The 25,704-nt window shown below is 47.4% G+C and overlaps 1 protein-coding gene across 4 annotated transcripts in view; it reads right to left on the bottom strand.

Moving 5' to 3' along the window:
* Positions 1–25,704, bottom strand: part of ACAP2 (ArfGAP with coiled-coil, ankyrin repeat and PH domains 2) — a 1,585,345-nt gene that overhangs the window by 813,369 nt on the left and 746,272 nt on the right. For all 4 annotated transcript variants that reach the window (XM_069618585.1, XM_069618583.1, XM_069618582.1 and 1 more), the window contains exon 10: positions 16,283–16,395. In XM_069618585.1, the coding sequence (XP_069474686.1) occupies positions 16,283–16,395 (113 nt within the window). The remainder of the gene's footprint in view (positions 1–16,282; positions 16,396–25,704) is intronic.

Here is a 25,704-nt window from a genome sequence, read left to right on the forward strand (position 1 = left end):
ATCAAAAATTGTCATTACTATGAGTTCAAATTATAATCTTTTTTGTCAATACTATATTTTGATCATGTTTGCTCATTTCTAACAATTGTAATACAATTTGTCAAACCTGGTAATGCAATGAAATTCGTTTTTTTCTTCTACTCGGTATGTCAGATGTAAATCTTGACATTATGTTAAATAGGAGATCTTGAGAAAGCATGGTTGGTATGTAAAACAAGTCTTGGTCTGAACTAGGTCCACATGTTGGACGTACAATACAATTTATGTATTGAATTAAAATATCAATCTGAACTTGGTCGCCTGGAACAACATTCTTTAATTCATAATTCACTGACTGTGGACAGCTCTCAAACATGTAAAAAGCCTTGCTTTGCTGCAATGGTTATCCAGTTGCCTTTTCTGTGTTGTGGAAGCACAACTTGCGAACAAGTCATATAGGGCAGGTTCATTCCTACTCTGCCAAGTCTTGTATATATAGACATGCAGACACACATGTACACATTGTACCTACCTTGTAGGGACTATGTGTTGAAACCTGCCTTGTGGGGGGACTAACCTTTCCCAAAGTTTTAAAAATATGCTAACGGCAGAAATATATTCAGAAGAAAAGATGTATAAAATAGGATCCAGTTTCAAATTTTCAAAAATGCTAATTTTTTAATTGCGTGTACGGTACCATCACTGTGGCGACCTGAACGTGTGTTATCATCCTTGTGAAGGCTTATTCTTATTTGCAATTGAATGTTTCCCTATGCAGATAGCTAAATGTTTGTTTCATAGACATCTTTGTAAATTACACAGTTCTATTTCTATATACGAGTACCTGCCCGTACCAGAGTAATACACAATAGATGGACGGTAAATTCACTTAGAAACTTGCTCAATCTGGCATTATACCATATTATAAAACACTACAAATGTGTCAGAAAAGAGAACTGGGGCACAGAATGATTAGGTGAATGGCTCAGGATCACAAACTCTGGTCAAGTGAGGAAGCAGTGATTTGAATACAGGTGTAATTGTTTCACAGTGACCATCTTGTCCACCGAAACACATCTACCCTGTATGATTGGTCTGATGATGAAGATGTTACAGTCCTCATTGAAATGGTGTTCGATATTGAAGTCCCAATAGAGATTGTATGCCATGATACTGGTTTCAGGTCCTCACAGAGATGGTGTGTGTTAATAATAACTTTAAAGTCCCCAGAGTAAGAGTGTGTGATAATGATATTAAAGTCCCGAGAGAGATAGTGGGCTTCATTATAAGTTTGGCAGTCCAGAAATAAGTTTGCCAGTAGCAACGTACCGGCACCCTTTTCGTACCGCCAAACTACGAGAATGGCGGTAGGGACCACGGAAAGCCCAGCAGGCCTGAGCTGCTGGGTTTTCAGGACCCTACCGACATCTCTCAATGAAGCACCGGAACCGTTAACAACGGTGCCAGTGCTTCAGTGTCCCAATTCCCGTGGAGTCTACAGCAATGGGCATTTACTGTTCCGCCGCCTGCCAGGATATCCTGGTGGCACCGGGATGTCAGGTGGTGGAAACAGTGTTACAAGGTTGCTGGTACCCCGCCGCCTACCGGCGGGTTTAACTGACAACCCTGTAATGAGGGCAAGTGTGTGATTATCTTGATGGTAAAGTCCCCACAGAGATGGTATGTGATAATGATATTAAAGTCCCCAGAGAGATAGTGTGTGATTATCTTGATATTAAAGTCCACAGAGAGATGGTGTTTGATGATGGTGATGCTGAAGTACCAATATATATTGTATGTCATGATAGGAATGTACAGGTCCCCACAGATATGGTGGGTGATGTTGGTGATGTAAAGTGGACTGAGTAGTGACTTGCTCTGTTCTATCTAAATACAAGTTATATCATGAATTGGCAGCAGAACATAAGAAATTTTGCATATTGCCAAAATATTCGGGGAAATTCCTGAATTCTGAGCGAAGATCTCAATTTATGAGATTTGGGTTTAACTTGATATCAAGAGAAATTGTGAATATTAGAGAGAAGACAGTATTTTACATTCCAGCGCTATTGCAAGTTAGGTGAGCAAAAAAACACTTGAGCACCCAGTAGTGTAGTGCCCAATCTTCTGTGATTTACGTAATCTGTTTTTTGGGGGAGAACATATATCTAGAATCCTTTATGGGCCCTTTGTTTTGTCTTTTGGGGAATTCAGTTTAGTTTACAATTAAGATTAAGGTTTCCGAAACATATAGGACTAATTGAATCGTGAAAAATCTGTTTTTCGTGTGCGATATGCGATTATGCAATGTAATTTGTCATTTGTATATCGTCTTTTCCCATTGGCATGGCCTCAAAACGCTGTATGTGAACGCTCTTGGGGGCTGAAGTCGAAGGTATGAGAAATTCATCAGAGGAGTTTAGAATGCATGCATGCATTTTAGCCAATACAAAAGATAGCAAAGGGTGGCTAAGTGCCTGCTAGCTACCCATGTTGAGCTGGCATGTGGATGGGTGCTGCAAGGTTGTCGGGAGAGTAGGCGAGTGCAGGAGACTCATGTGTCCCAGCTAGACCGAATTTATGTCGTGGGACATAGCTGCATTCTTATGGCAGAGGTGTTGTGCAATGTGTCTTGGAATAGTGTATGATAGCAGAGTGTGCAGGTGGGTGGATGTGGCTGCGGCTATCATCCATCAACATTGTGATACACACCCGTGTGTCCCGGCTGGTTTCTTGGTTTTGTAGATGTGGCATGGATTTTGTCCTGTGGTCTGCTGGAGTTTAGTCTCTCCGTCACTCATTACATTTCATGAGGGGTTGAATTGCTGCCTCAGCCTACCTGACAGGTGGTTAAATAATCCAAAGTCGGGAACACTTCCTAAGCCCTAGAAGGCAAGGATTCTCGAGCTGGTGTCGAGACTGGTTCTTCCTACTGGTCCAGGGGTTGAAACACTGACAAGGGTCTTTTTGAGATCAGGCTGAGGAGCAGGGCTTTACTAGGACTTCTGGACAGATGCAGGTGTTGTCAACTGGCTGCTCATCTTCGTATCTGACTTGGCTCCAACGATGATCTATCAAATGGCTATAGGATCCCTCCTTCTAACCATGGAGTCCCAGAGGACTCCATGGTATGGGTTTTTACCACTGTTACCAGCACTCGGAATCCGGTGGTAATTCCGCCGCACTGAGCGCCAGCAACGGTATTACCATTTGACGGTATCCTGGTGATTTACCACCAGGATACCGGCAAAGTTATAATGATCCCAATAGTCTTTCAATACTGATAATCTTAGGGACTGATCAGTTTCCCATACGAATTAGCACAGGGCAAGAGAGTAAAGCAGAGGACTCTACTTACTTTTAAAAAGTCAGGACAGGGCACAAAACAAAGCAAAAAGAAAGGGTGTCTAAAATAAGTCTATAGTAGAAAAGCTGCAAAAATAAAATATTTCCTAACAATCACGTATTCCCAAATGATCAGAATTATTAACACTCCTTTTTTCATAATTCAAATGAGTCTGGTACATTGCTAATACTGCTATTCGATACGTAGGCCGCTACCGATGAAAAGGTCCCGTGTTACCCTTTGCAACCCCACAGTCAGGTTTTCTCTGTTCCAACAAATCACATTCATGCTTCTAGAGTGTTCTCGCTACTATGGTAGCAAATAGTTACTGGCATGTATGGCTGCATTATGCTGTGCTGAGTGTTGGCACTGAGCCGTTTGAGAGTTGTTAAACCATCACAGAGCACATACTAGTGGATACCCCTGGTCAGCACCAACCGTAATTACCAGCAACCAATCTAAGTCCAATATTTCATTACTATCTCAGATTAACAAAAGCTAGTTACAAGTACACCTACATTCTAAAGAAACATGTATGTCCCTTCTTCTGGCATGAGTGTTAGCTAAGGAATTGAATCTGCACTTATTAAAAGCTGATATGGAATGTTATGTCAGATTATTTATATCATACTGAAACCATGAGACATTCCATCTCATTGACATCCTATTGGCGTTTGGTGAACATCTATTAAGGGCGGAAAGTGTATATTGTAATGACCAACAGAACACATAGTACATGATATTGCTATTAAATATTTATTTTTGTCAGGATATGTAATGGGACAGAACACTTGCAGGCTCTAATGGATTCTCTAAAACAGAACATGTTGGTTATGCTCTTAAAAAGCTAGTTTAAAAAGGTATAAGAAAGTATAAATTATAATGCATTTGGATTTGTCTCTCTAATAGGGATTTTGGCCTCGGTTTCTCCGTCAAATCTTTCTCAAAGTTCCATAGTATATTGTCTGCCATACATCTTGACAGTTTAAAGTCATAGCAGCCAGCACATTTCTTTGGTAGTTTAACAAACACATTCTCAGTGTTGTAGTGTTAATTATACTTCTTGGGCAGTCCAAACACAGTATCAGGCGTTTAGGGCCAATATCACTTCTGTGGTATTTTAAACAGTCTCTTGACAAAACACAATCGCAGGAATATAGTGCCGGAACACTTTTGTTAATACAGTGTTGGGGTAATAGTGCATGTTTGCTTATGGCCAAATCCCCAGCATTAGACGGTTTGGAGCAATCCTTGAGTTAAGGGCTTCAATCTTTTCTTAACCTCAGGGATACAGTGTCCCAGTCACAATTTGTTAACTCCCGGTGATTCAGTTCCCACCTCAATTCCAGGGATATTGTGCCCAACTCCCTATTTGTCAGTCTCATGGGTATAGTGCCCAGTTCACTTCTGATCAGGTTGAAGGATTGAATACCCCTTTACATCTTGGACGCTCTAAGGGATGTAGTGTCTAGTGTATTCATGGATACTCTCTGGCATATAGTGCCCAGATCACTAATTCTTTAGTTTTTTTTGCTCTTTTCACCGTTTCAGCCAGCCACAGGATAATTTCCCCTTAATCTCTGGTTTGGTTTTTGTTTCCTGTGGCATGGCTCTGATTTGAAACTGGTTTGCAGGGTGCCAAAACCCGGTACCTCAGGTTCCTGTTGTTAGATAGAGCTCAAAGACACCTAAAAGTTCTCTGGGTTTCCATCGCTTCTGACCTAACAACATTTGTTGAGACAGTAGAAAATCCACATATCAGCCCTCTGTGATTATAAGTTTCTCCTACCATGCTGATTTTCTTTCCCTCTTGCCCGCATCTTCATCACTCTCTCGACTCCTGCCACCTAAAACATATGGTCTCTTATGGTTGCAGTTTTTATAGTAGTTTGTCTTCTGGACTTTCGCCAGTTTGGTTTGGTACTGGTTATCCCCTTCACACTTACTTGGAGCCCTTTTGAATGGCTGAGTATTACACATATGTAATGTCCATTTATCAGGCTTGCGTGCAGTGCTGAGACTTGCAATGGCGGGGTGGCCATTTTGGAGTCACGAGAAAATCCTGCCTCCTCTCAGGGACTCTGTGTCTATGCCCCATCTGGCTCAGGTGGCTCTAGCAGCTCCATGGCCCAAGCGGCTCTCAATCATAATTCCGTGCACCTCTTCTGTGGCAAATCAGTAAGAGGGCTTATTAAGGGAAATTCCAGGTTTGAGAACAGTTGAGGTAGTTGTACCCATCGTGCCTTTCTCACCATACGTCTAGTGTTCCTACCAACTGAAAATGGGTTTGGTAGGAACAAGAAAGAGCACACTGATGAGCCCTACCCATTCATCCTCCAGGGATTGCTGATGCACATCCAGACATCCCATTGTTCTTCTGGTTAAGGTCAATAGGAGAAGCGTAGGGGCTCCTGGATGATCCCTGCCTGCAGAAGATCATCCAGGTGGTGGCGTACATCCTCTACACCTCCTAGGGCCAGGCATCATGATCGCTCCATGAAGGGTGTATTGTCACTCAAACAAATCTGTTGTTCCACTCTTTGGGTCTTGCGGATGTCCCAGGGGTTGGTGGAGAAGCCTTCGAGCACAGCGCAAGCTGTTCTCTCAGGTGGTTCTGGTCCGTTTATGAGATCTGCGAGTATCCAAAGTCCAAGGTCTTGGAATCAAGCAACGTCTCAGATGGGCTGGTAGCAAAACCTGCTGGGGCTACAGAAGAGGTCAGGTGTAACTGTATAATGATGGTGCATCCTGGAAAGCAGATGGTACTATTGGTCACATGAATGACCAGTACATGGATGGTCTTCAGGTCCATGCTATCCATTGTCACCAGGGTCTCCTGCACTAGTAGACCCCCCAGAGAGCACCCCACATTCCTGTGCCTCATCACCAGACATCTTGGGCGTCGTGCCTTGCTGAGTCGCACCCTGGCAGGAACCACCATTTTGGTGTGTGCCGGGATTGTGATGGAACGTACTCGTTCGGAAAATCTCCAATGGATACACCAGGTGGCGCTCTGGACCGGATACCTCTCTACAAGTACACCTGCTGGCACAGTGTGTGGCCCCACCTAGGGCTCCGGCCTGACCCCCCCCCCTGCCTCTCAGCCAGTGCTTGCTGCCAAATGCAGTGGCCGTCCACGAGCCCCACCAGGTGCTCACCCACTCCTTAGAAAAAGAAAGGGGGGAAAAAAGACAGCTTCGGTAAGTGTGCCGACAGAATTTGCAGGAGCTGTCTACCTGTCTTGCTGTCCCTCCCCAGCCACTCATTAATTGGCTGGGGTAGGTCAGTAAGTCAGGCAGACATGCTCCTTTAAGTGCTGCCGGAACACCAGGAGCATGTCTTTTTTTGTCCCGCCCCAGCCGCTCATTGATTTACTGGGGCAGAACTGTAACACTTCCTGGTGGTGCAGTGAGGTAGCAGCGAATTCCAACAAGGTTCCTTGAGCCCCTTTGCGTCTCCTCCCAGTACGTTGTGTGCCCTTTTGTTGCCCCAAGCCATTTAGCTGCCCCAGACCCATTTTGCCCATTTTTATGATTACCCCAGTCCCATTTAGCCCCCCTCTATTGCACCGGACCAGTTTTGTCCCCTTTCTTGCCCCTCCTAGTCCGATTTAGCCCCTTTTCTTGTTCCTTAACCCCTTTAACTGCCCCAGACCTGTGTTGCACCTTTTCCTGACCCTGGTACCATTTAGCCCCTTTTGTTTCTCCTAGCCCCTGTTCTTGCCCCCTTTAGTCCCATTTTCTTGCCCCAGACCCTTTTGTTGCCCAGTCACCCTTTATCCCATGTTCATGCCCCTTGACCCTTTCAGCTTCCCCCAGAACAGTGTTGGCCCTTTCCTTGACTCCTAGTCCCATTTAGCCTCTTGTGTTGCCCCTTAACCCTTTCATCTTCCTCCAGAACCGTGTTGGCCCTTTCCTTGAGTCCTAGTCCCATTTAGCCCCTTGTGTTGCCCCTTAACCCTTTCAGCTGCCTCAGACCTATTTTATCGCTTTCCCTTACCCCCAGTCCCACTTAGCCACTTGTGTTGCCCCTTATCCCTTTCAGCTGCCCCCAGGCATATTCTGCGCCTTCCATTGACCCTCCAGTCCCATTAGCCCCCCTTTGTTACACCTCAAACCCTTTTAGCTGTCCCAGGCCTATTTTGCCCCTTTTCTTGACCCCCCCCCCCAGTCCCAGTTAGCCCCTTCTGTTGCCACTTAACCATTTAAGCTGCCCCAGACACTTTGGTGATCCTTATTTATTTTATTTATTGTTTGGTCTGTAGGTGCTTATACAATAAGAAAATACTGTTTCAAAGCGCCCATGGGGCAGGGAGAGAGCAAGGGTGGGAAGTACATTGAAAACAATATTTAAGAGCAGAGGGGGGGAAAGGTAGAAGGAACAAACCTACTATGCCTTGTGAGTATTCAGAATGTGCAAGTGCAGCATGGAAGAGGGAAGAGGGGGCAAGTGCTGGTGAGTCCGAGCTCATGGGAGAGACACAGATGAAGTGCTAGGAATGTTGAGAGGCTGTGGAGATGCAAGTGCTGTGGATAGACAGGAGCTTGGTAGAATTGGTGTGGGAGGTCAGGGCACAGAGGATGCATAAGGGCCCAGGACCCCAATCGCAGTAACTATCGGATTAGCAGGGCAGAGAAGAAGGGAAGGAGGAGGAGGAAAAGAGGAAAGTCTTAAGGAGCTTCTGGAATTGGAGAAGATCCTGCTGAAGGCACAGAGGGAGGGGAAGGCTATTCCATAGGAGGGAGCCCGCTGTGTAAAGTGAACAACCACCTACTCTCGGTTTACCAAAACGTTTTACACACAAAGAGTTGGTGCCAGAGGAACGCAGTGGTCTAGCGGGAGAGTATTCAGTGAGAAAGTTAAGGATAGTGTGGTCCCCGGGCCCAGAAAGCCTTGTGGATGGTGCAGAGGGATTTGAATTTAATCCGTGTAGAAACCGGGAGGCAGTGGAGACTTTTTAGCGCAGGAGAGATGCGGCCCCTGTGCTTAAGGCCAAGGATAAGTCTTGCTGTTCTATTCTGGATTAGCTGGAGCGGTCACAAAGTGGAAGATGGTAGATTCAGGAGGAGGCTATTGCAGTAGTCAAGCCTAGAGAGAACCAGGACTTGGGTCACATTGAGCCTCTGAGGGAAAGTGAGAATAGGTAAAATTCCTTTGAAAAGGAAGAGCTGAAAGTGGGACTTCTTGGCAATGTCCTGAGGGTGAGGTAGGAGAGAGGGGAGTCGAAGATGACTCCAATGTTTCTGGCTTCAGTTGAAGGTGCAGGGGGAGAACCCAAGGAGGAAGGCCAGAGTGAGGGGAAGAATGAGGGAGCAGGGGTCCCGATGGGAAGGATCTCAGTTTTACAGGCCTTGAGGCAGAGATTGTTGGAGGAGCACCAAGACTGGATGGCAGATAGGCAGGCTGGGATGATGGAGGGTGCAAGAGGGTCAGCAGGGAGTTTGAAAAAGAGCTGTGTGTCGTCTGCTAACACTGGAAGTTGGATGAGAAGGAGGCGATGAGGCGTGCAAGGAGAGCAAGGTAGATATTAAAGAGCCAGGGGGAGACTATAGAGCCCTGGGGGACACCACAGGTGGAGAGGGAAGGAGCGGAGAAGGTGCCCAGGATGACTTGGGAAGAGCGATTAGTGAGGAAAAAGGTCAGCCAGTTCAGTGCCCGTTCTGAGATACCAAGTGGAGCTTTTCTATGAGGATGGAATGGTTGACTGTGTCAAAGGCAGAGGAGAGATCGAGAAGGATAAGTACAGGTGGGGAGTTAGAGTCCAGAGATGCAAGCAGTTCTTCACGGGTGTTCATAAGAGGAGTTTCCGTGCCTCTTAATGCACGGAATCCAGATTGATGGTCATGGAGACCACCAACAAGTTCAGTGTGTGAGTTGAGTTGGGGCAAGGCCAGCTTCTCAAGCAGCTTCCCCAGGAAGGGGGGTGATGGAAATAGGGTGGTAGCTGGCAGGGCAAGTAGGGTCTGAGGATGTTTTTTTCAGGCGTGGGTGTGCAAGGGAGTGCTTAAGAGGCGAGGGGAAAGATCAGGTTGCAAAAGAGTGATTTCAGAAATCAGAGAAAGCAGGGGGCAAGAGAGCTGTTGTTATCCTTGATGGTCCTAGATGAGCAAGGGGATACCTGTTCAGAAAGAGACCTTCATGTAGCGGACAACTCTGGTAACTTCTTCAGATGTGACAAGAGTAGGAGGAGGGGAAGGAGGGGGGGGAATGGAGCTGAGGGGGTGTGGGATGGGTTGTGAGGGAGTGTAGAAAGGGTGGTCAGGATGTCCTGAGATTTGGTGGCAAAGTGTGAGGTCAGTGCATTGCAGAGGGCCTGGGAAGGAGAAGGTGGGGGGGGGGGATTGTGGGAGGGTTGGCTAGTTCCCTGCAGATCTTGGAAAGTTCAGCCATGTTATTAGATGCGCCGGAGTCCTGTGCCTGTATGTGGGCACTTTTCTTGGCACGGATTGCTAGTCTTTTTTGCCTTTGGAGCAGACGGCAGGCCCATTTTAGCTGCACCCAAGGCCGGTTTTGCCCCTTTTCCTGACCCCCCAGTACCATTTAGACACTTTTGTTGCCTCCCGCCCCTGTTCTTGGCCCTTTTAATCCCTGTACTTGCTGCCCTTCACCCCATTTTGTTGCCACTAGACCCTTTTATTGTCCCGTCACTCTGTAGCCACTGTTCATGCCTCTTTTGTAGCCCCAAGCCCTTAAGTGTTGCCCACCAGTCCCGTTTAGCCCTTTTTTCTTTCCCCTATCACCTATTCTTGCCCTCTTCTCTGCCCCTATTCTTGTCCCTTGTTAACCCAGCCCCCTTTAGCCAATTGTGTGCCCCCCCCCCAGTACTGGTTATCTCGTTTCTTGCTCCCTTTACCCCCTTATCTCACCCCAGTCCCTTTTGTTGTCCCAAACCTCTTTTGCCTCTTTTATTGCCCAATTCCCGTTCCTACAACACAGCCCCTTTTTTTACCCTGACACAGGCCCCCCCCCCCTCGTTTTGTGCAGATATTTCCCGGTCTTGGCACGAGGTGGCCCCTAAGAGCTAAACCAAACCCCCAGACTCTGCCGTGGTTCACCCCTTCCCATGAAATTTCTGTCACCCCATGTCTAATGGCCCATAGGGTGCATGGACAATGTGCTGACATGTTGTGGTTCAGCCCTTTCCTGACAGTGCAGCCAGCGTTGAACATCGAGGAATTGATTACAATAACCATCGGTGTGTGGGTTCTTCATTCCGATCGCTGCAGACCAGAACCAGGGTGATGATGGTGGTGCTTATTCCACCTACATTGTGTGGAAATTGTAGTCTGTATCAGATGTACCCCCAGATATTTGCAGGGGTTGTCTCCCACAGTTCTGTTCAACCAAGGGCCCCAATGGGATACCCAGAGCGGTTTTCTGTAGAAACGCTCATACACAATGGTCACCTGTATGCCGCTTTCCAGTAGTGCTTGTTTCTGCCCTTCAGCTATGGTAACCATTTCAGTGGCTGGTGGTCATACAAGCCCTTTAGGTACTGCCCAAGGTGTTTGGGTGCAGCACTTGCTGGTAGTTAGACTACAAGTGTTCTTCCTCTCCGGTGGAGGAGTCTGTCTGGGCGGATGCTGGTTCCTGTCCCACCAGTGGTGTCACTGCAGCCTTGGAACTGTCTGCTGGCACAGATTTGCTGTTCTGTCTTTTTTCTGTTGGAGCATAATTGTGAGGACCCAGGTGCTCCGCCTTGTGGTTCTCACTGGCGTTTCCCACCACCTGCATGTTGGAGAGTTAAAGGCCTGAAACTTCTCTGCAACTCTGATGTGATCTGGTGGGTTCATGCACATACTGAGAGGGCTACCCTCCTATCCACACTTGTGGCAGAACTTCCACGGCTGGAGTGGTTGCGGTTCGCAGTTGGTACTCTCAGGGCAGTCGTGTCTCTTGAGCATGCCGAAGAGCTGGCGTTCCCTCTCCTGGGATGGCAGTGTAATCTCTCTTCCATGCTTTGGTGGCATGGGTGTTACTAAAGGGGGTTTCTTGGACGGCATCCTCTGCAGCTACATCACCTACATGGTCTGACGCAACTCCTCCACTTGGTGTCTCAGGTCATACTCCGAGGCTGTGTTTGGAGACACCAATTGACTGGGTGGACTATACAAGGTGTCTATCTCTCCTTCCACTGTATGCACCTTCCAGACCAGCTCATCATCAGTCGTTTCTGTAGCTGCAGGAGCATCAGTGTCACTGATCTTGATATGCGCATGACTTGTTGCAGCCTAACCAGGTTAAGGCTGTTTGGCTCAACCTCCTTTTGCAGAAAGCCAGCTGCATGCCAGGTTTGGGCAGATCTTCCGCAAGACTCAACATGTTGGAGGTGGGTGTCGTAATACTTAACCATCAGCTCCACACCTGACTCAGTGGCCCTAAAGACACCATTCAGTATGCAAAGGATGCCCTTTGCTCTGGGGTCTGGATGTGTGGCACAGACCACCTGGATGACTCATCACAAGACATTACAGACTCTCAAGGATGCAACGCCTCTTCTCCTTGTCAGGAGCTTTCCAGTCTAGTCCAACCATATCTGATATTCCTCTTCTCGGCATCTGTTTCTCCCCTGACAAGGGTCTCAGGCAGACATAGTGTCCATGGACTGATGGTGTCATGTTGGCCTCAGTCAACTCATCCTTGACAGCATCTGCCACAGAGGAAGCGATCATTCAGACGAACTAGGGTTGCTTGCGGCTGCAGAATGATGGCACATACAGCAGGCACTGCAGGATGACTATGTGCGGTGTTGGGCAAGGCAGCGCGTGAGTTAGGCATAGGTGGAGTGGATGGTAGCCTAGCCTCTAACTCTGTCCAGGTGTTTAATACCCAAAGAGGATAGGGCACTATTGGGTCACCCCCGTGAATGGTAAGGGGAAATGTCTCAGGGTCAACTTCCTTACGGCCATGGCAGACCAGGCTACTGGTCCACGCTAGGCCAGTGTCTTTACCCAGGCACATGACCTGACCGGTGAGGGACTGTCAGCTTAAGCACCTGATGTAGGGGTGTGCTCCATGGGACGTAACCTATAATGAATTAATAGCCAGTCTTAAACTCCTCACACTTAGCCCAGCTGGCTGCCTGAAGCCGATCCATGATGATGCTGCCCGTCAGGTGTGGCTGCAAATCCAGCAAAAATAACAGTATAAACAAATCCCTACCCAAAAATTTGCACAAAAATGTTTTATTTACACGAACCAAAATATAATTTGACACTAGAAATCTGTACACTAACCCCTGGAAGAAAAAGGGTAGGTATACCTAGGTATGTAGGTAGGGTAGGATAGGTATAGGCACACCAGTGGTGATCTTAGTAGTGCCTCCAATAAATGTAGGAGGATTCTATTACCGCACTCCACCCATGCATCCGCATACATTTTGATGGTGCAGGTCATGATGGCTAACCTCCAAACCACATTTTCCCCTCTTTGGCACCTGACATCGAAAGCAAGAGACTGGATGCATCGGGGCACAAGATATTCACTTCGCATCCTAGCCCTGAAAGCACTAAATGCATCCTGCACCTTGGCCAAGTTCTCCTTTGGATTTTGGACTGTGGTCTCTGAAGCAACTAAGAACCTCCTGTTTGAAGATTTGAGGGACATCTGCAACACCCTGGTAAAGGACAGTAGTGTATTCTGCACTAAATAAATGGGCATGTTGAAGTAGGTGAAATGTGGCAGAAGACCTCACAGTTGCGCATGACAGTAACGAAAGATATTGGGGCTCATTCTCAGTTGGCCGGTGCAGTACTAACGTGCCGGTATTAATGCATACCGGCACGTTACCGCACTGGCCAACTATAGGTTTGCCGGTGGGGCATGTAAGTCAGGCACCTCACAGGCAACAATAGTCTGTTCTACCAGCACTGGTAGTACCGGTGCCAGTAATACAGGCAAATCCCCCCCATGGACTCCATGGAATGGGGATTTACAAACCTTACTGCCACTGGTAATCCAGTGTAAATCCACTGGACCAAGTGGCGGTAACACTAATTCCATTTACTGGTATCCTGGAAGATTTTCGACCAAGATATCAGCAAACTTAGAATGAGCCCCATTATTCTATTTCTTTCCTGATATGGCCATGTACTAAGCTGAGCTTGACATTACCATTTCATAAGTTAAAGTTAACATGAAACACTCCGTTCTAGAAATACTTTCTTAAATGACTTCAACATCTTCACAAAACATCTCTTACTTCCTTTAAGGAACTTCAGCAGCATTATTCTATACATCTGTAAGGCATTTAATGTCCAAGAGCCCATATATGAAAACATTAATATCATTATACATCTTCATTAAGAGACTTCATCATATCAGACTATCCGTGTGAGGACTTCAATATCATCACATCATTCCTGTGGGGACTTCAACATCAGCACACACCATCCCTTTGGAGGCTTCCATATCATTGCATTCCATCTCTATGGGGAATTGAGCATAATTACATACTATTCCTATGGGAACTTCTATAGCACGACGCACCATCCCCATGAGGACCTCTATACCCCTGTGGGGACCTTAACATCAATAAACAACGTCCCTTTGGGGGCCTCAGTACCATCATGTATCACCTCTATGGGGACTTCAACATCAGTACATACAATTACCATGGAGATTTCTATACGATCACCCTGCTGATTCAGTCTTACTGTGATTTTAGTATCTGAATGACTACAGATTTGCATGTCAAAAAGACTACCTGGAATATTCCAGCTTCTCAATTTACTCCACAGTTTGGTGCAATGGACCATGTCAAATGCTAATGACAGATCAATACACGCCCCAAATAAGGGCGGGGGTCATCCTTTGTCATGGATATTTGTACAAGTGCATTGATAACAAATCCGTTCATCGTTGAGACAATTCTTTTCCTAAAGCCTGCCTGATGTTTTGATAAGTGACCTGTTAAGGAAACCCATTCTTCTAGTTTCATTAGAAAATAGGAAGAAAATAATTTGTTCTCTGCATCTGCTAGGGGTATTGGCCTGTAATTAGCAGGACTTTGTGTTCCCTTTTTTATAGATCGGGATCATTTCAAACAATCTAGTATTCTTTTTTTAATTATAATATCCTTAAACAATAACAGTATGGGTGAATTCTTAAAGACATAATTGCTTAGTCCCTTCAGACATTATCGGCCCAAAATCCCAACATAAAAATGCAGAATGCACGTTTAGTGCGCATTCGGCAGGGCCAAAATTGCAGATTCCAATTAATTCTAGCGAAAAAGGGGAGGAGTGGTTTGCAGGGGTAGCCCCCACTCCTGTTGTTCGCTATAATTGGTTTGGAAGTTGCAGGGGTTTCCCCTGCCTCCATTAAATGGAAGCGGGGGGGGTTAAGGGGGGGTGGGAATAAAGTAAAACAAGCAAAAAATGAAAGGTCCCTACGGCACCAGCTCCAGTCAGTTAATGTGGGAGTGAACTGACATTGCAGGGATAGGGGGGAGTCGGCGGCACACACAAAAGTGTGCCGATGAAAAGGTAAATAGTTTGGGGGATGCAGGGAACAAGTGATCACTGCGCCTCATCTTAATGGAAGTCAGCATTTTCTTAGTCAACATTTTCAGTGGCACAATGATCACATAGATCCCATTCGGACCGGGTGCCCTAGAGTTCGATGATTTGCCAATTAAGTCATTAATATCCTCAGTTTCAAAACTTAAATCCCACTTAGCCGCAATTCTAGAGATCTGCTTCGGTTGATCAGGTTCCTTGTCTAGTTCAGAATGTATTTTTGAATTTTTCGTACTGTGCACTCATGCATGTTCTTCCGATATGCTTTCTGACAATCTTGTGCACTTTGTGAAAGCGATCCTGCTCTTGGGAATGGTATTCATATGGTGCAGCTTTTGTGCCATCTCGGTTTGTCAGTGTTGCACTATCATCTTGCAACAGAGAACCGTGCCTGTACCTGTAGTTGAGTCTTTGCATATTTGGGTTTTGGTGTTCCTTTCATGCCCAGATGATGTTGTGCAGTGCTTTGTCCAGTGGGGCACAGGGCAGGTTCTTCTAGTACAAGCTGCGCTAGGGCATGCATTACATTACAATCACATAGGTGAAACCCCACCCCCTCATCGGTCCTACGCTTTGCACTTGAGAACCTGGTATGTTTATTTGATGTTGATTGTAGGATCCAGGTCTGCTGCCCTCGTTGGGTCTCCGTATATGCTAGTAGTTTACTGTTGCACAAGAACATGGCATCATGGGTGGAAACTGATGTAGCTGGCGTAGCAATGGGCCACATTGAGGTCTGAATCACAGGTCACCTGTATGTTAAGGGAAGGTTGTTGTTTCTTGCTACGGTACAACTCTTCCAATGGCTAGGGCGCCACCAATGCCACCAGTGCTGTGCTGAGGTTGGGGAAGTGGGAAGTCATGTACAACTCTGAATTTGTTGCATTTACCTTTGCAGGGGTGTTGGTGGTGGGCAGGGAGATGTGCTGGATTGAATGCTGCATGAGCATGCCCAGCACCTGGGCAAGTACAATTGAAAATATGGTCTGCAACATGCCATGCTGCATCACCATAATGTGCAGGAAGGTGGCTGTGGCGAAAAAGTACAGCACGGACAAAACATACAGCAATGGTGGGATGGCTCTTCTTATGTTGATCATTCTTTGTAGATTTGCCTGCATCAGGGAGAGTAGCTCCACTAATGTCTCTCTGTTAAGGCACTAGCTTATACCACATCCAGCCTACAAGGGCAGAGCTGAAAAAAAAATCAACACGTCCCCACATGACATTTTTTTCAAAGGTTGTAAAAATTGACACCGATGTCTTAAATCATTACCATGTGGGGAATTGGGTTTAGGTCCCCACAGCGTGGGTATGTTTTCATACCCAAAACCTCTGTGTGTGTGTGTCTTTCTCTCTCTCTCTCTCTCTCATAGACACAGCAACACACACATTTAAATTCTTCCCCACATGAAACATGAAGTCTGTAAATAATTACCTGTTCCAGGATTTAAAGGCATTACTGGCCCTTTTAAAGAGATATCCTTCCATAACAATGCCATTGGCTGCATCAACATTGTATTCCAGTTTAGAATCATCATTGGTGAAATCCTAGTAAAAGAAATTTAACTTTAGCCAAAAACACTCTAGGAAATTGTACAAGATTGGTTAAATGCAGCAGTATAAGGGTCGTTTGGTACAGTAAACAATTAGATTCACGTTTGAGATTTTAAACCATTGGACCGGCTCAGTTATGCAGGATGTAAGCATAATCCTGCCACTTTCCATCACTCTAGGGTTAACACTGAACAACAACAAAGAAAACAGTATAAAACAAGTGTGCACGTAGGGTAGAAGAGGGGATAAAAAGATTCCTTCTGAATTTCATAATTAAACCCAGTAAAACAGAAAAGTGGCCTTTTATACTCTGGCCTCTTTCCTCATTCTGACTCAAGTCAAAGCTCTATTCTGAACTCAAAATGGATGGAACATGAGGAATATTATCTGGCACACAACTAATTATCACAGCACCTGAATATAGGATGGATTAATAAGCATGATTGATGTTCTAAATGAATTCAAAAACCACAGTACAAGCGTGTCCGTGGAAGCCACAATATTTCAGATTAACCAGGTTACTCACCGTAGTGACCACCTTACTCCTAGTCCATAGTCCCCTTTCCTCCATACTTATGGGACATCTCTCCGTCCTGTGGGACGGGATCGGAGCACTTTGTAAAAAGCATCCAAAAATGTTTTAAAAAATCTGTCCTTCCTCTCTTTCTTGCGCGGGGCCCGGCACGTGGCTGTAACCCCGCCCACCTCGGCTCCGCCCCGCGTATCGCCCATCAGTCCTTTTCTATCGCCAGGTCAAAGACCCATTAGCAATAACAGAGGAACCTTATTAGAGGGGACGGCGGGTGGGCGTATGGAGGAAAGGGGACTATGGACTAGGAGTAAGGTGGTCACTACGGTGAGTAACCTGGTTATATTCCTACGTCCCGTCCCCTTTCCTCCATACTTATGGGAGATTTCCAAGCACTCCTAACAGGAACTACGGGTGGATGGAAATACCCCTTAATGAAAAAGGTTCTTCAGCACAGCCTGACCAAACTGAGCATCAGCTCTTGAGCTCATGTCAAGACAATAATGCTTACAAAAAGCAGATGGGGAGGCCCAAGTAGCTGCCCTCGTGATGGACTCCCAGGGTACATATTTCTGAAAAGCAACCGCGGCTGCCTTGCCCCGCACCAGGTGTGCATGAATACCCTTAGGAGGTTTCAGCCCTTGGACGGTGAAAGACACCGTAATGCAGGCGGCGATCTGAGAAAGTCGCCTTAGACGCCTGCTTACCCTGAGGTTTACCAAAAGTCACAAACAGTTGAGAAGAACTCCTAAGCTCGGAAGTTCTGTCCAGATAGAACTTAAGAGCCCTTCTGACATCAAGACAATGCAGAACCCTTTCAGCCTCTGAGGCAGGGTTCGGAAAAAAGACCGGCAGGGAGATCGACTGATTCAGATGGAATTCAGTTACCACCTTCGGCAGGAAAGCAGAATTTGTCCATAGAATTACCTTATCCTTGTGAAAAACCAAAAAGGGATGCTCCACAGACAAGGCCTGGAGCTCACTCACCCGCCTCGCAGACGTAACGGCGACCAAAAAGGACACTTTCCAGGATAGGTACTTGAGGTCCACCGTGGCCATTGGTTCAAAAGGCTTGTGGCACAACGCCATCAGGACTACATTTAGGTCCCACGGCGGGTGCGGACTATGAACTGGAGGGTATAGGCGTGTCAAGCCTGCAAAATGCCTCCTAACCACTGGATTACCCAGAGAGTAAGAGCATTGCTCCGTACAAAGATAAGCGGAGACCACTGAAAGGTAAGTTCTGCATGACAGAACGTGAACACCTGACTCTGCTAGGAAGGATAGGAAGGATACAAAGGACAGCACTGTGTCAATCGAAGCCCCCCTTGGGTCCAACTGTTTTTCCAAACACCAATGACAGAACCTGACCCATTTGCTTCTGTATTGGGATCTAGTCGAGGGTTTCCTGGCTGCCTGGATAATGCGCATGTTATCCGCAGACTAGTTAAGATGTTCTAAAGACTTGAACTCGGGCACCATGCCGCCAAGCTGAGCGATTGTGGGGAGGGGTGCCACATCTGCTGTTCCCCTTGGTAAAGAATATCGGGGGTCACTGGTAGCCTGATCGCTGGATACACCGACAGGTGTTGAAGTTCTGAGAACCAAAACCTGGCCGGCCACCACGGGGCTATGAGCAGAAGGGAACAGTTTGAGTTCTTCAGCTTCCAAATCGCTCGATGGACTAGAGGCAGAGGCGGGAAGGCGTAAGCTCTCATGTTGTGCCATGGAATCTCGAGTGCATCCCCCAGAGAGGAGGCTCCCAGTCCCCCTCTAGAGGCATACTGAGGAAGCTTCTTGCTTACCACCGAAGCAAAGAGGTCCACCTCCGGTGTGCCCCAACGCGAGAAAATCCATGAGAGGACCTCCGCCTTCAACTCTCACTCGTAGCTGATCACTGTCCGCCGGCTGAGGGCATCTGCTGGGACATTCAGCTGACCCAAGATGTGCACTGCAAGTAGTCAAACACCATGAAGCACAGCCCACTCCCAAATCTGGATGGACAGATCCACGAGAGGAGGAGACTTGGTTCCCCCCTTGCTTGTTGATGTAATACATCGACACCACATTGTCTGTAAATATGCGGACCACTTTGTTGGCTATGGCCGGTCTGAATGCCCTGAGCGCTAGGAAGATTGCCAGAAGCACTAAATGATTTATGTGGAGGAGCTTTTCCTGAGGCGACCAGAGATCCGAGACCTGAAGAGGATCTAATGTCGCACCCCACCCCAGGAGCGAGGAGTCCGTCGTGATCGTCACCGTAGGGACTGGGTCCTGAAAACCCGCACCCACCTACAGGTTGCTGATCACCATTCCAGATCCACTCTCATGGAAGCCGGAATCATTATCAGCTTGGAATCCGGGTCCACAGCCTGACGCCAAGAACTCCGAAGAGCCATCTGGGTCCGCCTCACCTTGAGACGAGCAAGAGGAAGAGCCAACACACACGAGGCCATGAGGCCCAGAAGCCTCTGGAACCACCAGGGCGACATGCTCTCCGACTGCGCAAACATCTGACACGTGGCTAACAGATCCGCCATCCTGTCCCCGGTCAGGTACACTCTGCAGTCGATCGTGTTCCAGCGAAAACCGAGGAAAATCAAGTCCTGCGAGACTGTCATGGAAGATTTCCGCCAGCCCAAGATGAAACAGGAGCTGAAGGAGAGACTGAAGATTGCCCTCTGCTTTCAACGGACAAGGGCTACGTAAGAGCCAGTCGTCCAAATACGGATACACATGGATACCCTACAATCACCAACATCATCTTCGTGAAGACACGCAGCGCTGAATTGAGGCCAAAGGAAGCACTCGAAACTGGAAGTGCTCCTCTCCCAAAGAGAAACGGAGATATCTCCTGTGTGGATTCCAAATCAGAATATGCATGTACGCATCCTGAAGATCCACCACACTGAGCCAATCGCCCATCTGCAAGGATGACCGTATCTGGCCGGGCGTGATCATCATGAATTTCTCTTGGGGTAGGAAAAGATTGAACTGGGAAAGGTCTAGGATGGTGCGCAGGCCAGCCTGGTTGGGTTTGGGCACCGTAAACAGCCGGGAGTAGAAGCACTCCCCTCGTTCCCCGAGGGGAACGGTATCCACAGCTCTAAGATGCAGAAGTTTCTGAACCTCGGCTTTGATGGAGGGCGAGCCTGACAGCTGAAAAGGAGGGTTGAAGGGTGGGGTAGGAGGTAGGGGTAAGCGGAAGCCCGCCTGAGCGACTGACAAGACCCATCTGTCTTCGGTGATGGTCTGCCACGCCTCCCAATGAGACGCGATGCGTCCTCCCACCGGGGTCTAGTGCGAGCACATAAAACCCTCATTTTGCAGGTTTTCTAGTGGTTTTGCCACCTGAACCTGAAGAGGAGGCCGAGGAGCGGGATAAAAAACCAAGTCTGTTGTCTGCGGCGGTTATTCCCCGAGGGGGTATCCACTCTGCGAGATTTCCGGTCAAGGAAGCCCCTAAAGCCAGAGGAGGGTCGGCTTTGCGACAGCGGTCTCTGGGTTTTGAAGGGGGTCTTAACAAGGACCGACAAGGACTTAGCCGTTTGAGTGCTATCCTTCGTCTTGGTGAGCTCTACATCTGTTGAGGAATGAAAGAGCTCCTTACCATCGAACGGAAGGTCCAACACCTTGTCCTGTACCTCTTTCGAAAATTTAGTGGCATGCAGCCACGCCTCCTATGAGGTATCAACCCCCAGCATAAGGCCACGAGCCGAGGTGTCCATGTGATGAGCCGCAGCCTCCAGGAGATCCTGTGCCAGGACCCTGGTATCGGACAATCCCCCCCTTAAAGTCTTCCAGCTTCTCGACCGGGATGAACTCCTCAAACTCTGACAGACCTTTCCACATCCGCATATTAGCCCCCGCTAACACCAGTTCGGCATTGGCCTGCCTGAGCTGCAAGGCTGAGTTGGTGAAAATCTTCCTCCCAAGGGAGTCAAGGAGCTTATCCTCCTTTCCCAAAACCTGAGTAGCCGTCCTGGAAGAGGATGCTGCAGGCCTGCAAAGTGGCCACAGCCACTACCGTGGAGGAGGGGGGCGTACAAGACGTCAGGGTCACCTCTTCCGAAGAATGCAGCCTGTATCGTGCGTCAAATTTCTTATTGACGAACAGTCCAGAGTGTGGCTTCTCCCGGACCTCGGCCAGAACGTCCTTTTGCAAGAACATGCCACTACGCTCCAAGGGGGACAGGGTGAATGCCCCAGAAAGCACACGCTCCTGCGGAGCGGGTGCCTCGGGCACCGGAACATCCAAGAAAGCCATCATGTCCAGTACCCGGTCATGGAAAGCTCCGATAGAGCGGGGCAGGTCCTCGTTTTCCTGATCGCCTTGCGCTTCATCCGAGAGGTCAGGATCTTGCTGAGCCGCGTCGGGCGCTGCCTTGTCCACGGGGGACAATGGCAGCAAAGGTGGAAGTGTCGGGGAAGGCACCGTGGGCAAGGGAGGTGCCGACGGAACCACTGGAGGAATGGGTGGAGCTGGAGGCGCGGGCGGACATATCTCCCTAAAAAGCGCTTTGAAATATTCCCTCTTGGGGTCGGTACGCATGAGTGTCTGAAATTTACCGAAAAAGGCTTCCTCCGGGACTGCTTTGGAACCTGAGGTGGCCTCTCACGAGGAGGATAATTCCAGGGACGTAACGGTGACGGGTTCCACACCTGCCCCTCCACCAACAAATCCACATAAATCAACGGTGCCGACCCCACAGACAATGAAACAGAGTGAGGAAGGGGCATCCGGGCGTTCCAATCATAAACTGGCCGATATGGATGCGCACAAGGGACTCTGTTCACCCACGGAACGAAGCCCTACACCTGAGGCAGATGGCATAGTTGTAGGGGCAGCACCCAAAATGGCTGCCGCGGTTGTGGTGGGAACGGCGCCATTTTGTCATCACCTGACGGGAACTGCGGCACGTGAGGAAGTGAGGCAGGGGTCCCTGTCGATGGATCAGGGGTCTTAACTTTAGCCTTAACATAAGGGACCTCGACAGAGCCGGTACTGTGAGGCCTGAAATGTTTCCGACATACCAACTGCCAAATTAGCCTTCGAAGGAAGGACCTCGGCACTGCCGGTAAAAGAAGAACTTTGCTTCTTTGCCCCCTCAACAGGTCTGGTGTTGCCGCAAGAGCGGGAATGGTGAGAAACAGCTTTCACCGACAAGGCCTTGCTAGGCCTCTCAGAACTGTTGGTAGCTTAAGCCTCTGAGGGACCTTGGACCCAGGTCCGGTAACAGCCTTATCTGTGTGGGCCTCGAACATCCACTCGGTGACAGCAAGTCCACCCAAGGTCTCGGGGCGCACCCCTGTCTTATTTTTGAGGGAAGCCGACAGAGGCCTCAGAGCAAGCTCCGGTACCCCACGACTCAGTGGAACTGGGTCCACAAACAGCCCCGACAGGAGGGGCCTCGGAGCGTGCTCCGGTATCCACAGGCCCCTTATGGAGACCCTCGGAGAAAACTCTGGCACAATTATTAGGCCCAACAGGCACCTCAGGGCAATACCCGGTGACAGAGCGATCAACGCCCCTCCCGGTCCGGGAGGAACCCAGAAAGGTATCCGTCGGCCAGGGTGCTCTGAAAAGTAAAGAACTTACCGGGCGTTTCTTCTTTTCGTCGATGAACGCCTGAAAATGCGAAGGAGGAGTTCGCCGGAACACCTCCTCCCACCGTTCCAACCGACGTTGAAGTGCCCAGACCGAGAGGGAGTCGCAGTAAAAACAGGCGTCCCAATGGTGATCCGGACCCAAACTAGGCAAAGAGGATGGGGATCCACCCTCGCGAAGCGACTGTGACACGAAGAGCAATCTGGAAACTCTAGTTTGAACGACAGACTAGTAAACTATCGCTAGTGAGAGCCAGAGAGGAAAAAGGGAAGAATATCTTCCGAGGATGCAAGTGCGTCCAGTCCCGAACGAGCGGAGAAAAGGACTGATGAGCGATGCAGAGCCGAGGTGGACGGGGTTACAGCCACGTGCCGGGCACCGTGCAAGAAAGACAGGAAGGACACATTTTTTAAAACATTTTTTGATGCTTTTTATAAAGTGCTCCGGTCCCGTCCCACAGGACGGAGAGATGTCCCATAAGTATGGAGGAAAGGGGACAGGACATAGGAGTAGTTATGTGAAATTAGAAGTCATTTAAATTCCGAACCAATTTTCTTCATGGGTTTTCAAATATGAAAAAAACGATTACCAAGGCGCAGTGAATTAAATCCAAGGTAGCATAAAATGACTAAAGGCTTTGCTTCAATTTTACTGACGACCACACTCTGCCATGCTTGATAAGTGGCGCTTGGAAACCTACCCCCTACTGCTGCAGCGCACAACACCCAATGTTTAGTTATGTTTTCACAATTTACCAAGTAAAAAAAGTGGTTAAACATTGTTGCTACCACTTCAACCTTTCCAGAATGATTCCCTCGCAGCTTAATGCCAACCTAAAGAATACATATAAAATCCACAGTAGTCACCAAAAATGATTAATGAGCAACTTTATCAACCTCTCAAAAGGCTTGCTCCAGAATGTAGACCTTAAGCAACGCAAAGTGTTGGAAGCCTTTTGCAATCTCAAGCCAAAAGATATCAAACCAGTATTAGTCAACCTCTTGACACTTTAAAGAACACTGGAAACAAACATTTATTATCAGAAGATCCAAAATGCTCCCCAGCTTTAGAAAGCATTCCACCATACTTCAAGATCTACAATACAAATTACATTACCTTTCAATATCAGCAGTTCAGCCTGCATCCAGTGCTCTAGTGATGCACCAGAGAGATGTGGCACAGTAGAAAAACATTTGGTACAATAAAATACTTCACAAAAAGGGGGAGAATGAACTTGACCTGGGAGCAACAGACATTTATGGCATACCAGCTACATTCCAATGCCTACATCAAACCAATGAGCCACTTACAGGGGATCCCTGGGTGGTTCTAAATACTGCAATAAGGGATATGAAGTCCTGCAGGATGCAGTTCGAGTAGAAGGAAAGGCGTATGCACTAGTTGAGGCTCAAAACCCATTCAGAAAATCTTCCCAAATTACAATTACAGATAAACACCGACCAGGCAACATGCAGCATACTCACATTGTCTTGCACACATCTATAAAAATAATTTCTCTGCCTTTGTGTGGTTTCAGAGCCCCAGTGATGTTGGTTTTGGCTAAGTGCCATTCACTAACCAACACCTAAGAGGGAACCGAAACTACTTTGCTCCAGATAGATAATAGAGACTTGTTCAGGCAAGCTGATACAGGCAATATAGTAGCATAGCTGCAATCAGACTTAAATCTGCATATTTAAAATGGACTACAAGGATATCTAATCAGCATGCACTAGGATATGGAGGTAGAGCACAGACAAGTGTACGTCCTCCAAGGCTTCATACACCAATGACTTCAATGGGGCATTGCAGGTATTTATGAATGCTGACTAGGCAGGAGTTTTGCCTATAAAAGAAGCGGATGCATGCAATACAACACTTCCAAGATACCAAACAGATACTTGAAATGAACGCTAAGTTCACATAGGAATATTGCAAATTCAGAATGCACATATAATGGACACCACATACTTCAGGCACTAGTTTACAAACGTTTAATAACATTTGTCCAATCCAAATGTTTCTGTGACAAAATTGTGAATATCTTTCTAGAGTCTAACAGAACAAGTCAGGCCAGAAGCGTGCTGGAAAACTGAAATCTCAATCATAGCAGCAGTGCAATCACAATAGAGAGCTCTTCTGATGTTAGTGAGAGTGTGTCCCTACGCCATCAACAAAATAATTAACCTAATCCTACAGTATTAAGTTATTTCTGTAAACTAGCTTTGCGCTGAATAAAAGCCCAGAATAAATCCTCTTGCATTTCTACTCACCTATCGCTCTCTTGAACACTGGAATATTAGCCACAGAGAATCACAATCACATTAATAAAGCAGGAGGTTAAAAAAAAATACAGGTCACAGCAAACAAACTACAGACTGGAACAAAATATAGATCAAGAGTAAAGAAGTGGCTTTAGAGCTTGAGCACAGCAATGGCTATGCAGTTGTGAGAGGGAAGCAGATGCCGGTGCATTAAAGGCTAAAGGAGATTTTGCAGTAGAAGTGCTGAAGAGCATGCTAACGAAGAGGGGCTTATGGGTAGTTGCAAGGCCAAGAGATTAATCAGACCAGTATTCGGTCTAGACTTCAACAACTATAGGACATGTGTGGAAAGTATTGCAGTCTCATAGAAAGATAGCTTGGTAATGGAAATGTGCATCTAGATCATGGCAACGCAGGAGGAGAATACCTGCTGTTGGCAGACCACAAAGCCACATGAGATACTCTTTCAGCTCAGCTGCTGAAGAGTTGGATTTCTTTGTTGACCCAAACTGCACCCTAATGCTGTATGAAGCAGGTCATGATTTTAAGCACTGAAGCATCACATGAGCCGGTCTCACAAATCTGTGTAATTAGCTAAACAACTGACAAACTAAGTTCCAGGACTGGCTCCCACCAAAATATCTCCAATTGTTCACCGACAGGTCACAGACATGTGGACCAAGATAGGCAAAGAAAAAGACCCTATGGTGCTTCAGCCCTGGAGGAACCATGCCATGCAATTATCAGCAGATGCTGCATTCAGTATGCCAGAGTAACCAGAAGCAGCAGAACGATAGCATCCCCCCTTGTGCATTGGCTGGGGTCCCACATGCATCTCTGGAGGGGATTAAGCAGCCAAGAAGGATTTTTGGTTTACTGCTTGAGTCCATCTGCTAACCCCT

This window comes from Ambystoma mexicanum, chromosome 10 (genome assembly GCF_040938575.1).
Source record: "Ambystoma mexicanum isolate Mex_15411 chromosome 10, UKY_AmexF1_1, whole genome shotgun sequence".
NCBI classification, from domain to species: Eukaryota; Metazoa; Chordata; class Amphibia; order Caudata; family Ambystomatidae; genus Ambystoma; species Ambystoma mexicanum.